General features: G+C 57.7%; 1 protein-coding gene across 1 annotated transcript in view; it reads right to left on the bottom strand.

Moving 5' to 3' along the window:
• ARHGAP23 (Rho GTPase activating protein 23) overlaps positions 1-12,920 on the bottom strand; it is a gene marked incomplete at both ends in the record, with an annotated part of 87,624 nt that overhangs the window by 35,986 nt on the left and 38,718 nt on the right. The window contains 9 exons of the mRNA XM_080714050.1: positions 2,222-2,365; positions 4,469-4,526; positions 4,671-4,782; positions 4,959-5,114; positions 6,331-7,495; positions 10,755-10,809; positions 10,937-11,015; positions 11,220-11,315; positions 12,656-12,707. Of these exons, the coding sequence (XP_080570176.1) occupies positions 2,222-2,365; positions 4,469-4,526; positions 4,671-4,782; positions 4,959-5,114; positions 6,331-7,495; positions 10,755-10,809; positions 10,937-11,015; positions 11,220-11,315; positions 12,656-12,707 (1,917 nt within the window). The remainder of the gene's footprint in view (positions 1-2,221; positions 2,366-4,468; positions 4,527-4,670; positions 4,783-4,958; positions 5,115-6,330; positions 7,496-10,754; positions 10,810-10,936; positions 11,016-11,219; positions 11,316-12,655; positions 12,708-12,920) is intronic.

Below are 12,920 nucleotides of genomic sequence, written 5' to 3'. Positions count from 1 at the left end.
TCCCCAGACCCGCATAAAAATATATATATATATTTTAAATTGTGTCTATACTAAACACTATAGACAGTTTTCTTGTCATTATTCCACAAACAAGGCAGTACAACTATTACATAACATGTACAATGCATTAGGCCCTATAAGTCATCCAGAGATGAGAAAGAGAGAGAGAGAGAGAGAGAGAGAGAGAGAGAGAGAGTGTGTGTGTGTGTGTGTGTGTGTGTGTGTGTGTGAGATTAAGGACTGAATCCAAAGGAGTCCTACCTCTGAGCTACACCTCTAGGCCTATTAATTTTTTATTTTGAAATAGGGTCTCACTAAGTTGCTGAGGCTGGCTATGAACTTGTGATCCTCCTGTTTTAGCCTTCCAAGTACTGGTATTACACACATGTACTATCATGCCCAACTCAGAAATGATATAAAGTACACAGAGGACATGTGTAGGTTGCATGCAAATACCACTCCATTTTATACAAGGGACTTGAGCACTGGTGGATTTCGGCGTCCACCGGGAGGGCTGGGTGTTCACCTCTGACACCGAGGCCACTGTATTAGCTGCCAGGCAGAAGAACAGCAGTTCCCAAGTGCCAGGCCCCAGGTAAACCCTGAGTTTAGATCATCTCATTTGGTCCCCAGAAACAGGTTTAGGAGTAGAGATTACTGTCAGCTCCACTTAGAGATGAGGACACTGAGTCACAGGTGGGTGAGTCCCAAGCCCTCAGAGTAATCTGCGGTGCCGTCAGGAGCCAAACCCATTTGCTCTAAGCACTCTGCCAGTTTTGTGTGGGTGGCTTGAGGGGACAGAGGGCGGTCATTGCTCCCATTCTTTCCCAGCTCAGGGCACGGGACTAGGACTCCAGGTTCATGCCCCAAGGACATAGGGGTCTTGCTCTTTGGGTTTTTTTTTTTTTTGTCTGTTTGTTTGTTTTAGTACTGGAGATGGAACCCAGGGGCATTCTACCTCTGAGCAACACCCAGCCCTAGTTTTGTTTTTTGTTTGTTTTATTGGTGGTACTGGGGGTAGAACCAAGGGCTTTCTACCTCCGGGCTATACTCCCAGACCTATTTTATATTTTATTTGGAAACAGGGTCTCACTAAGTTGCTGAGAGCCTCACTAAGTAGCTGAGGCTGGCTTCGAACCTGTGCAATCCTCCTGTCTCAGCCTCCCAAGTGCTGGGTTTACAAGCGTGCACCACCACACCCAGCTCCTTTTGTTAGTCTTTTCTTTTTTTTATGGTACTGGGGGTGGAACCCAGGGGCTTTTCTACCTCCTGGCTATACTCCCAGACCTATTTTATACTTTATTTGGAAACAGGGTCTCACTAAGTTGCTGAGAGCCTCACTCAGTAGCTGAGGCTGGCTTCGAACCTGTGCGATCCTCCTGTCTTAGTCTCCCAAATGCTGGGATTACAAACATGCGCCATCATGCCCGGCCCAGCCCTAGTCTTTAATTCTCTATTTTGAAACAGGGTCTCACTAAGTTTTGGAGGTTCTCACTAAGTAGCTGAGGCTGTCCGTGAACCGCAATCCTCCTGTCTCAGCCTCCCAAATGCTGGGATTAGGAGCGTGCCCACCATGCCCGGCTGGCTCTTTGGGGTCTCGCTCATCCTCCCTCCCATGTCCTCCCAGCCCCTCCTGCCAGGCCCAGGCCCACAGGACCCTTGTCTCTCACCTGTATCTCTGTGCTGGCTTCTAGCTGGTCTTCTTGCCTCCAGGTGGCCCCTCTCCGGGAAGCCAAACAGGCTTTGTAAAGCTGTCACTCCCTCCCTGAAGACCCCAAGGGCTTCATTTGCCCTTGGAATGAAAACTAAACCCTCTGTGGGCCACAAGGCCCTGAAAATCCTGGTCTCTGCTTTCTTCTTGGGTCTCAGTTTCCCTATGAGGATCACCCTGGCCTTGCTCCTCATTTTTATGAGCCCCAGTGATCATTTTCAGGGTGCTCTTCCAATAAAGGATCACTGTGGGATGGCTTTGTTAGGATGCCAAGCATGATTTGCTCAGATTCATCCCACAGCAAAGAACTCCTCTCCTCTTAAGCTCCTTTTCATAAATTCTTTAAATGACCCACTAGGAGGTTCTTCTTAGCACCTAACCCCTTTCCCTCATGCTGCAGCCTACACTGTTCTTTCTGGCTCCAGAGGCTGCAGGGTAGGTGTAGGAGCTGGAGAGTTCCTGCAGAGCCAACTTCCATCCGCCCTTGGCCCCTTCCTCTGCCCATCATACCTTTCCCTTCTTGGTGAGGATCTGCTTATAATACAACCAGCCTTCTCTCCTGATGTCGCTGAAGGTTGCATCTGAGAGGTCAGAGGTCGAATGTCGCTTAGAAGGGGCGTCAGCTTCTTCAGAGGTGCCCCAGCTGTCCAGAGACTGCAGGGGGTGACAGAAAGAAGTTAGGGTGACTGCAGGGGGCGACAGAGAGCAGACAGGGCGGCTTCCACAGTGCCAGCTATCCAGAGACTGCAGGGCGCAACAGAGAGCAGATAAGACAGCTCCCACAGTGCCGGCTATCCAGAGACTGCAGGGGGCGACAGAGAGCAGACAGGGCAGCTCCACAGTGCCAGCTATCTGGAGACAGCAGGGGGCGACAGAGAGCAGACAGGGCAGCTCCCATAGTGCCATGGAACACTTGCAGCCACATGGGCCTGCTGTAAGTCTGGGCCACAGTCTGATGTGCTGTGTGACTCCTGGGCCTTGCTTCCCCTCTCTGGACCACTTGTGTTGAAGTCACGAGACATAATGGAGAAGCCAGAAAGGAGGAAAGGGTATGACCTGCCGGCAGACCACATGCTTCTCCACGCTAGAAACATCAACCTCCTTTAACTTTACAGCCTTAAAGGAATTAAGGAAACAGAGGAAGTGATCGTGTCAACAAGGAGTTAAGTAAACAGGGGAAGTGGGGAGATCAACAACCACTGAAAGAGTGGAGGAGGTGTCATGTCCACAAGGAGTTAAAGAGAGGAAGTGATAGTGTCAACAGCCTCCAGCAGCAGCAGGGGCTGGAGGGAGAGTTAAGTAAGCTGAGGAAGTGATAAAGAATAAGCCAGGTGGCGGTGTCTTCAAGGTGTCAAACTACCCAAAGACAGGGAGCTTTGAGACCACAATGGCTTTTCCAGTCCATAAATAATCAAAAGAAGAGTCTCCTGCTGGGCGTGGTGGTGCACGCTTGTAATCCGGGCACTTAGAAGGCTGAGACAGGCCGGGCGTGGTGGCGCACGCTTGTAATCCCCGCGCTTGGGAGGCGGAGACAGGAGGATCGCGCAGGTTCGAAGCCAGCCGCGCGCGCTGGCTTAGGAGACCCTGTTTCCAAAAATGAAAATGTAAAAATAGGTCTGGGAGTGTAGCCCGGAGGTAGAAGGGCTTCCAGGAACCCCAGTACCACCAAAAAAAAAAAAAAAAAAAAAAAAAAAAAGAAGGCTGAGACAGAAGGATCGTGCAGGTTCAAGCCAGCCTCAGCTACTTAGTGAGGCTCTCAGCAACTTAGTGAGACCCTGTTTCTGAATAAAAAATAGGTCTAAGAGTGTAGCCCAGAGATAGAAAGCCCCTGGGATCCATCCCAGTACCACGAGGAGGAGGAGGAGGAGGAGGAGGAGGAGGAGGAGGAGGAGGAGGAGTCTTGGACTGGCAGGTATAGCACAGTGATAAAGCACTGGCTCTGGGTTTTAGCCCCAGCACCATGCAGAAAACCCACCACAAAAACAAGAAGTGTGGCCACTGGAGACCCTCTCCTTTGTCTCCCTGAGCCCTGAGGTTGAGAGCCTCTCCATCAATCTCACCCCATCCCCTGAAGACGCCAAGCAAACACTGGCAGTTCTACCCTGGGCGGGCACCGTGGCAGGTACCAGGGATCCGGCAGTGAGCAAAGCAAACGAAAGCCCTGCTTGGGGAGCTTGTGTTCTAGCTGGGGCACCGGGCAGGCAAGAGGGCAGACATAATTAAGCCGGGAACGGGATGCATGAATTTAAGGCCAGCCCAGACAATCTAGTGAGACCCTGTCTTGAAACAGAAGGGCTGAGGGTATAGCTCAGAGGTTAAACACTCCTGGGTTCTATCCTTGGAAGAAGGAGGAGGAGAAGGAGAAGGGGAAGGGGGAGAGAGGGAGAAGGAGAGGACGAGGAGGAGGAAAGAGAGAGATGGAAGAAGCAGGAGGAAAACACACAAGTGGAGGCGGTGTGGAATGTCAGGGGTGGCGGAATTCTGAAGTGACTGCGTCCTGTGGTCATGAGGAGGCACCTAGAAAGTGGAATTCTGGGGAAGGGGCAAGAGCAAAGTCCTCGGGTGTCCTTAAGTAATGACAGAAGAGGGGTGGGTCCCATGGGTGATGCGTGAGGGTGGCCAGCGCAGGGAGGAAGCATAGGGAGCCGGCCCGAGTGGCTCTTCTTGGGTGTTGGAGTCGCAGGCCCAGAGCCCACGCGGGGGAGCACAGCGGCCCTCCCTGCCACCCTCGTGCACCCGTGCGCGCTGGCTGCTCACCCCGTCGGTGAAGAAGCTCCGGAGCATTCGCAGGCTGGGCACACGGCTGGGCAGGCGCCTGGGGAGCGAGGAGCGGCGTGAGGGTTGTGGAAGCACGGCGAGGACCCGCTCTCCCGTCACCGGCCTAACCCGGAGGCACAGCCAGGACGCAGCTGACGCAGGTGGCCACGGCCGCCCCACCCCACCCCAGCCCAGGACTTACCGCAGCACCCGGCCCTCGTCTCGGAAGGTGTTGAGCCCGTCGTCGCAGGACTTGGAGCGCTCCGTGGTGATGGCCAGCAGGTAGGACGAGCGGCGGCCGGCCTTGATGCTGCCTGCAAAGCCGCCCATGTTGGGCCTCAGGGTCAGCACAGCGGCAGGTCACAGGCCTCCCCAGAGTCCTCCCTTCTAGCCGGGCTGGAGGTCACTCTCCCCATGGGACTCCAGCAGAAACAGAGATCAGTAGGGAGAGGACAGGCGGTGGGGGGGCACAGGCCCAGGGCACACTCACTGCAGTCCTGAGAGTAATGGCGGCTGAGGGCAAAGGTGAAGGTCGGCGAGGACGGGCTGGTACCCAGAACAGGAGCTGAGTTCATGGCGCTGGAGACCACGGCAGAGGCAGGGACGTGCTTGGCCTGCAGGTCGATGCTGGGGCTGGTGGGCTCATCTGTGCAAACAGCGGGAAGAGGTGCAGGTATCAGAGACGAACCTGCCTGTCCCTACCTCGGCCTGGAGCCCCTCTCCAGGATCTCTCCCCTCAACAGAGGCTGAGCCTCCCACCTGAGGGCAGAGCCAATGCACCCCGCTGGACTGGGAGCTTCCGAGGGCAGGGTCTCCCCCTCAGACACTCAAAGTATCTGACAGCTGGCTCCCTCGTCTGGCCAGGCATGTCCCCACGGAGGATCTCTCCACCCTGCCCCAGTCCCTCGCTCCACAGGCTGCCCTGCGGCAGCGCCCACCTCTGGGCGCCCGTTCCCAGTGCCATTATCTGGCACCCAGTCTTCCTCCTGTCCCTAGACCCAGCCCGTCCCATTGGCCCTTTATATACAGTAAGCCCTACGGCTTTTCTTACTCTTCCTCCTTGCCCCATTCACAATATGCAGGTGAGGCCAAAAAGCGAGAAGTCACCCCAGTCTCTCTGCCCTCTCGCCTCTCCCATTCACCAAGGATTCTACAAGCGAGCTTCACAGTTCCCTCGGCCCCGGTGACATCATGATGAGACTCCCTGGCCAAAGGGCCCTCGAGACCCGCAGGAGCGTCCTGCCTCTCCCATTTCAAGGACTCTGCGCAGTGTGGTCTCTCTCCCCAAACATTCTTCCCTGAACTAACCCCTTCTCATCTTTCAAGTCATAGCCAAATGTCCTTTTCCCAGGATTCCCTCCACACCTGACACATCCCTGTCTAGGCCACACAGGCGGCCCCAGGCCACACCCACACCACTGGCTGGCTGTGGCTCTGTCCCCCAGGACAGCCCAGCCTAGCACAGCGCCTGGCACGAGTACTTGTTGGAGGGCTGGAGGGCAGATGGAAGAACAAAGAGTGAACGATACAAAAACAAAGAGTGAACGATACAAAGAAAGCATGTAAGACAGAATGGAGGGGTGGAAGGAAAGAGGAAAGGAAAGGACGGTGGGGGGACCTATGGGAGGAACAAACAAATGAACAAAGGAAGAAGGGAGGAAGAAGGGGCTGGCATGTGAAGGTATGGGTGGGGAGGCGAAAGGAGAGGGAAAAAGGTGACAGATGAATGGACAGGCAGATGGATGGACGGACATATGAAGAAAACACTCCTCTGGGCAGCCAGCCCAGTCTCGCGCGTGGTGGTGCACACCACAGCACAGACACCCGAGTCTTCCAAGACAGCCACCCGCTCCACAACTCACCGATGAAGGGGATGGAGGCCAGAGAGTCTTCGGTAGTGGCCAGAGGGGTCACCTTCCTGCCCAGGCGGTCCACTCGTCCGCTGACCTCAGGCTCCGGGGTCTCGTCACCAAATCCAAGGTTCATCTGTCTGGCCGGGGTCAGCTGGACCTTGCGGCCTGTAGGAGGCTTCTGCCTTAGGACCACCTCCTCGCGACGATCCGCAGCAGGAGGCTCCAGGGCGCGGGTGCTGGGTTCTGGCCGGACAACCCTGGGGGGTTCGGCGGCCTCTGGTGGGAATGGCGCAGGGGACTGGGCCAAGGTGAAGGTGGGCAGTCCCCCGAAGGGTGAGTCCCGGAAGGAGAGTGCATGCAGGAGGCCGGTCCGGCGCTGGAATGATGGGCTGTAGCTTCGGTACCCGATATACCCAATGTCGTCCAGGCCCTGCAGGCCAGCTGTGGGCGGGGCCTGAGCCCCTGACAGGTCCCGGGTTGGACAGGCAGAGGTGCGGGCAGACGGACGCTGGGGGGCCCAACCGCTGCGCTCAAGGCGAGGTGACACCAGTGCTCCCGGCCCCAGTGCCTCGGCAGAGCGGGCAGCCCGGCTCAGGTAATCATCCGAGCGTGCTCGGTGCCAGCCCTCCTGGCCCACCTGGCTCAAGGCATCCTGGGAGGTGGAGCAGGGCCACGGACGGTGGACAGTCACATCCTCCAGCCGGTCCTGGGAGGCGCTGCGGGCCCGGGGTGGCATGGCTGGGCACCGTCTCTCCCCCGCCCTGCGGGGTACCTGGTTCGACAGCCAGTGCGACAAGGCCTGCTGGCACTCCAGTCTGCTGGGGGGCACCCGGCTGCCAGGCTCGGGGAAGGCACGGGACGTCCGGGACTCCGCGGGGAGGTGGGGGAAGGCACCAGGGCTGGGGCGGGGCTGGCTCATCCCCGAGCAGGAGCTGTCCGGATGGGCACGGGTAGCAGATGGGATGCGGGGCCCTGGGTCACTCCAGGCAGCAGGACTCCGAGGGTCGGCGGGCAGTGCTGAGATGGGCTCAGGCACCATAGTGGCCCAGGCAGAGACTCGGGCCGGCGGGGCGTAGGTCTTTCGAGGGTAGCAGAGTGGGGGCGGCTCCGGGATGCTGCGGGCCTCTCCAGAATACGGCTCGTTCCCTTTCAGGTAGGCGTCCTGGGAGTAGGCCTGGCCAGAGACACAGAGACTGTTGAGCAGAGCCCCACGGGCCCCACAGTGCAGGCTACACAACCCTAGGAGGTGCAGGTCCTCAGAAGGGGCCTGGGGGAGAGGATGAAGCAGGGCATCCTGAGTAGATAAAGGTGAGATGCTCCAGAATCCAGAGGGAGGACAAAGAAATAAGAGGCCACTGAGAAAGAGAAGACAGACAGGCAGACAGACAGACACACACACACACACACACACACATACACACACACACACACACGTACTCATTCACAAAAGAGCTGGAATTTGTCTACGACTTATGACAAGGATAGCCTTTAGCCACAAACATTCCAACATCTGTTCCTGGGGTCCTCCCGCCATCCTGGCCACAGCTACCTCCCTGCTTCCTTATGTCTCAAGATGCCACAGCCACTCGGGTAGAGCTGGGAGTAGCCACCAGAGACCAGTCAGGGTGGCAGCTGACAGAGAAAAAAGCAGGCTGAGGGGTGTGTCCAGGGTGGGGTACACTGTCGGTGGGTGGGAGAGGATGGGAGAGGCACCGTCTTCTCTCCCCTGGATGGGAGCTGGGGCCTCCTCCAAGCGGCCCCGATTAAGGAGTGTGCCCACCTCCTGCTCCCTCCAGATGGGCCTGGAGCAGGGATCTGACCTGCCGAGGGGCCTTGGGCCACCTTCTGCCGCCCCCGGGCCTGGAATTTGGCACTGGCTGCTGAGGCTGACGCTGCATTGCTGAGGAGTGACAGGGCTGGCGCCCAGGCCCAGCCCCAGCCAAAAAAGGAGGCGGCCCCCAGAGACAGCAGCCCTGTGGCCCAGGCCTGGCCCTGCCCCAGTGAGCTACTGTGAGCCTATCTCAGGGAAAAGTATCAAAGGGTCAGAGGGAAAAACCACACACACACACACACACACACCACTACCACAGGAGACACAGGAAGATACACACCCTGAAACACACTCACACACTCAGGGAACACAATGAGACACACACATACATACACATAACTACCCCTCCAGCCCCAGACACAAACATCATGTGATGAGGGCCGGCTAACCACACCCCCGCACACTCAGCCCCTTCGGTGAGCGGCTAGCCAGCACTCAGGCTGGGGACACACATACCTCTCCCTCCAGCCATCCTGTCGACTCCCGGGGCTCCCCGCATCACAGCGGCAGCAGCATCCCGCCCCCGCCCCTATGCCTCCCACCTCGCCAACCCTCACGGGCGGCCCCCCTGCAGTCCCCTCAGTCTGCCCTCCGGCGCTCCCCGGTGCTCCTCCTTGCCCCCACCGGCTCTCGCTGACGGAGAAGGAGGGAGGATGGGTGTGGAGGGGCCTGCGTCGGCTGTGGCGTCAGCAGCAGCTGCAGCCTGATTGGCCTCCAGCCTTGGCTCCCAACCACAGGAATGCTTGGGCCCCACCCTCTGGCGACTGGATGGGGGGGCTGGTGAGGCTCCCAGATGCTGACATCTGGGGCTGCCAACCACAGAAACCTGGGCAACAGAGCTTAAGACATCTGCCCTTTGCCACCCAGGGCCCCTGCGGGCTGGGAAGGGTGGGGCACTGCAGTCCCATCGTTGTCCCCTCAACAGCCTCGCCTCCGCTGGGGAAAGTGTACAGGCAGGGATCTGGGAACTTGGGGGTGAGCCATCCACTGATCAAAGCCCCCATTCCTCCCTCCCCAGGAAGACCAAGGTTTCATTTGAGGCGGGGTGGAGGCTTCCAGGGGCACGGTGCCAAACGTGGCTCTGTGATTACAATGATTATGAATGTATGTCCAGAGCCAAAGCCAGCCCGGCAGCTCTCAGGCCTCAGGGCCTTGGCCTTCAGAAGTCCCCTGGGGGACGCTGACCTCAGGGGCAAGCAAGCTGGCATCTGGCTGGGACCCAGAAGCCCAGGGAACTGGGCACTGGGCAGAGAGGACTGCCCTGAGCATGCTCTGCACGGCGTCTGTGGGACACAGTGGCTAGATCCACAATGCATCCTAGGGGGATGGGGCTGGGGGGGGGGGACTAAGACTGCACATCACCACTGCAGAAATTTTGGTTTTGGTTTTGTTTTATGTTTGAGTGCTGGGGATGGAATCCAGGGCCTCAAGCATGCTAGGCAAGTGCTCTACCACCAAGCCGCATCCCAAGCTTGTATACATTTTGGATCCTGTTGTTGAGTGGGGTGGTGCACGCCTGTAATCCAAGCACTTGGGAGGCTGAGACAGGAGGATCACAGGCCAGAGGTCTGCACGCAGGAACTTAGCAAGACCCTGTCTCAAAAGAAAACTAAAGGCCGGGCGTGATGGTGCACGCTTGTAATCCCAGCGCTTGGGAGGCTGAGACAGGAGGATCGCACAGGTTCAAAGCCAGCCTCAGCTACTTAGTGAGGCTCTCAGCAACTTAGTAAGACCCTGTTTCAAAATGAATAAAAAATAGGGCTGGGGGGTAGCTCAGAGGTCGAATGCCCCTAGGTTCCATCCCCATACCCACAAAAGAAAAATAAATAAATAAAACTAAAAAGGATTGAGGGTGTAGCTCAGAGGTAGAATGCACCTGGGCATGATACCAAGCAGATGGATCCTGTAAATATGATTGTGCACAGATGGGCTGGGCATGTTTGTACACAACACAGCCATGGGTGCTTATGTCACAATGGCAAGAAGTGCGGACACACGCACAGTGACCCACCGTGGCATTCACAGGGTGCTGCGGGGAATGGAGGTCCTGCTCTGAGCAGCCGGAGGTGGCATGCCGGGCTGCCTGTTCTGTGGCCTGGACCTGGTGTGGTGTGTGTTGCGGTGTGCTGCAGGACAGGGTGTTATAGGAAGTGTGACTGCAGAGTTGTGTTGTATGTCTGGTACATTTTTCTGGTGTGCTGAGTGGTGCCTATGATGGTGGGGTAGAACAGGGTGTGCTGGGGTATGCGTGCACACGTGCGTGCGTGTGTGTACACCTACAGAGACACTCTCACTCAGTGCCAGACGGGGAGGAAACTTGGGGAACAGGCATCTCTCACCCGAGCCGGCAAGAACGTGCCAATCTGGCAAGGCCTGCCGGGCCGCCCTCCTTCCAGATACCCTGGCAGGAATCCTGCCTGCCGAGGCCAGCACCTCCCCTCTCCCCAAGTGAAGCAACAACCAGCCCAGCCAGGGACGGGCCTGGCAGCTCCCGTGGGCAATACCAGGCTGTTTCCTTCTGTCTCCCTGAGGGAGGTCAGGAGAAGAGGGTTGTCGGCCCCCCACATCGGGCCACTGTGCAGGCAACAGATGCAAGACTCACCAGCTGGAGAATGTCCTCGTCCTTGGGCATGATGGAGAGCTCCAGGGTCTCATCACTACAGAGACAGGGCAGAGGGTGAGACTGGGAGCAGCAACGGGGCTGGGGCAGCAGCCATCCCAGCCTCCAGGGACCCAGGGCAGGCTGGGGGCTCTTACAGAAGGTCGGAGGCAGGGGGAGCTCACCTATTCTGGATCAGAGCTATGACCTGGGAGTAGGTCTTCCCAACGACAGTCTCACCATTCACCTTCACCAGCCGGTCTCCTGGGGACAAGGGGCAGCCACATGTAAGAGGCCAAGGGGTATGGAAGGTCCCACTGGGTGCCCTTGTGCCAGGCATGACTGACAGGGGGACAGGAGCCTCCTAACATCTGGACCAAAGAATCCCACCCCAACCAGAATGGGGGTGGGTGTCAGGGAGCAAAGCCCCAGAGGGAAGCAGTGAGCCTTGGAACTGAGACCCCTCACCTGTGCGGAGCCCCGCCCTGTGGGCAGGGCCATCTTCCTTCACATTCTTGACAAAGATGGTGTCCATGGGCTCCAGGTGGTGGCGGGAGGAGGGTCCTGGTGGGCATCAGCCAGGTTAGCTGGGGATGGCTGCTGAAGGTCACACCCATGCACAGCTACACACATAGGGGACACACACTCAGAGAAAGATTGCACTCACACAGACCAAGCATTCACAGACCCACGGACGCACACAGCCAGAGGCCCGGGAGAGTGAAAACCTTTATAGACACACAAACAGCTGTCCCCAACACACCTGCGGGGTCCCTAATGTGTGCTAGAAACCAGGCTACTCAGGAAGGAAGGCACCGCTCTGGGCCTTCCAGGGCTCACTGTCTAGCTGAAGAGACAGAGTCACACACAAAGACACATGCGTCACAAAGCAAAGGAAAAGGTGGCGTACGGAAAACCCACGTCAAGTCATGAAGATGTACGGCAGAGAGCCGCTCATTCACACAGGAATGGCCAGAGCACAGACCCAGGCACCTGCCACCCACGGCTCCCACTCACTCTCTTCAAGAAGGGGGCCTTCAAAGAAGGGGTGGAGAGCCCTGGGCGGGACGGGTGCAGATCCCACCACAGCCAGTGGCAAGGGGACTAGGAAGACAGTGTCCCTGTGGCCACCTGCAGAAGCCCTGGGTGGGGCAGAATTGGACCAGCAGGCTGTTCTGCCTTGACTACCCTGGAGCCTTGAGCCGGCCAGGGGCCCTTGGAGTAGCGAGGGAAAGAGCAAAGGGAGTTAGGCTCACAAATAAGACCTCAGGGCTCCCCACTCCCACCAGGACCCCACTGTCTCCATCCACAAGGACGACCCATGCTCAGTGCACCCCACAACAGGTCCTCAGGCCTTGGGCCTCAGTCTGGGCTGGGAGCAAGTAGGGAGAGGGCAGGAGCCAGGTGGCAGATACCCATCTGCACCAGAGTGCGCTGTGTCAGACATCTGCAGAAGGGACGGGCCCACGGGAGATGGACGTGAGAAAAGGAAGAGGGAGGAAAGCGCGGAGGGGATGCCCAGAGTGGGCCAGAGAGAGAAACAGCGGGCGTGTGGCGCTCGCTTGTAATGACAGCACTTGGGAGGCTGAGACAGGAGGATCACAGGTGAAAGCCAGCCTTGGAAATTTAACGAGGCTCTCAGGAACCTACTGAGACCCTGCTTCCAAATAAGAAACAAAATCAGGCTAGGGATGTAGTTTGTAGGTAGAATGCCTCTGGGTTCAATCCCCAGTATAGAAAGGAAGGAAGGAAGGAAGGAAGGGAGGGAGGGAGGGAAAGAAAAGACAGACAGGAGTAAGATGGAAGTGGGACAGACTGGGGGAGCTGCGGAGAAACAGAAGCTGGAGGCTGGTCTGGCCAGCCACGCCTGGGTACCACTGCCTGCCGGGCCCCACCCTCCTTACCTCCTGCTCCTGCTCCTCCTGGTCCCCTTCCTCGTCCTCCATCCTCTTCCTCCTGCAGGGAGCAGAGAGGTGGGTGTGTCCCTGAGTCCAGCCCTCAATGCAGTCTGGGGAAAGCCCAGCTCCACCTGGGCGGGGCCTCTCCAAGCCCCAACACCCTTAATCTCCTTGCAACTAGCCATCAGGGGCTGCGAGGGGGCGGGGGCGGGAGGCTGGAGGGCTGTCGGCTAGGGCACCAAAGTTGCAGGCCAAGTCCCGCAGTTAGCAT

This window comes from Muscardinus avellanarius (genome assembly GCF_963383645.1).
Source record: "Muscardinus avellanarius genome assembly, chromosome: 16".
NCBI lineage: Eukaryota > Metazoa > Chordata > Mammalia > Rodentia > Gliridae > Muscardinus > Muscardinus avellanarius.
Note: the sequence above shows the minus strand (reverse complement) of the source record. Positions and strands in the feature narration are given on the sequence as shown.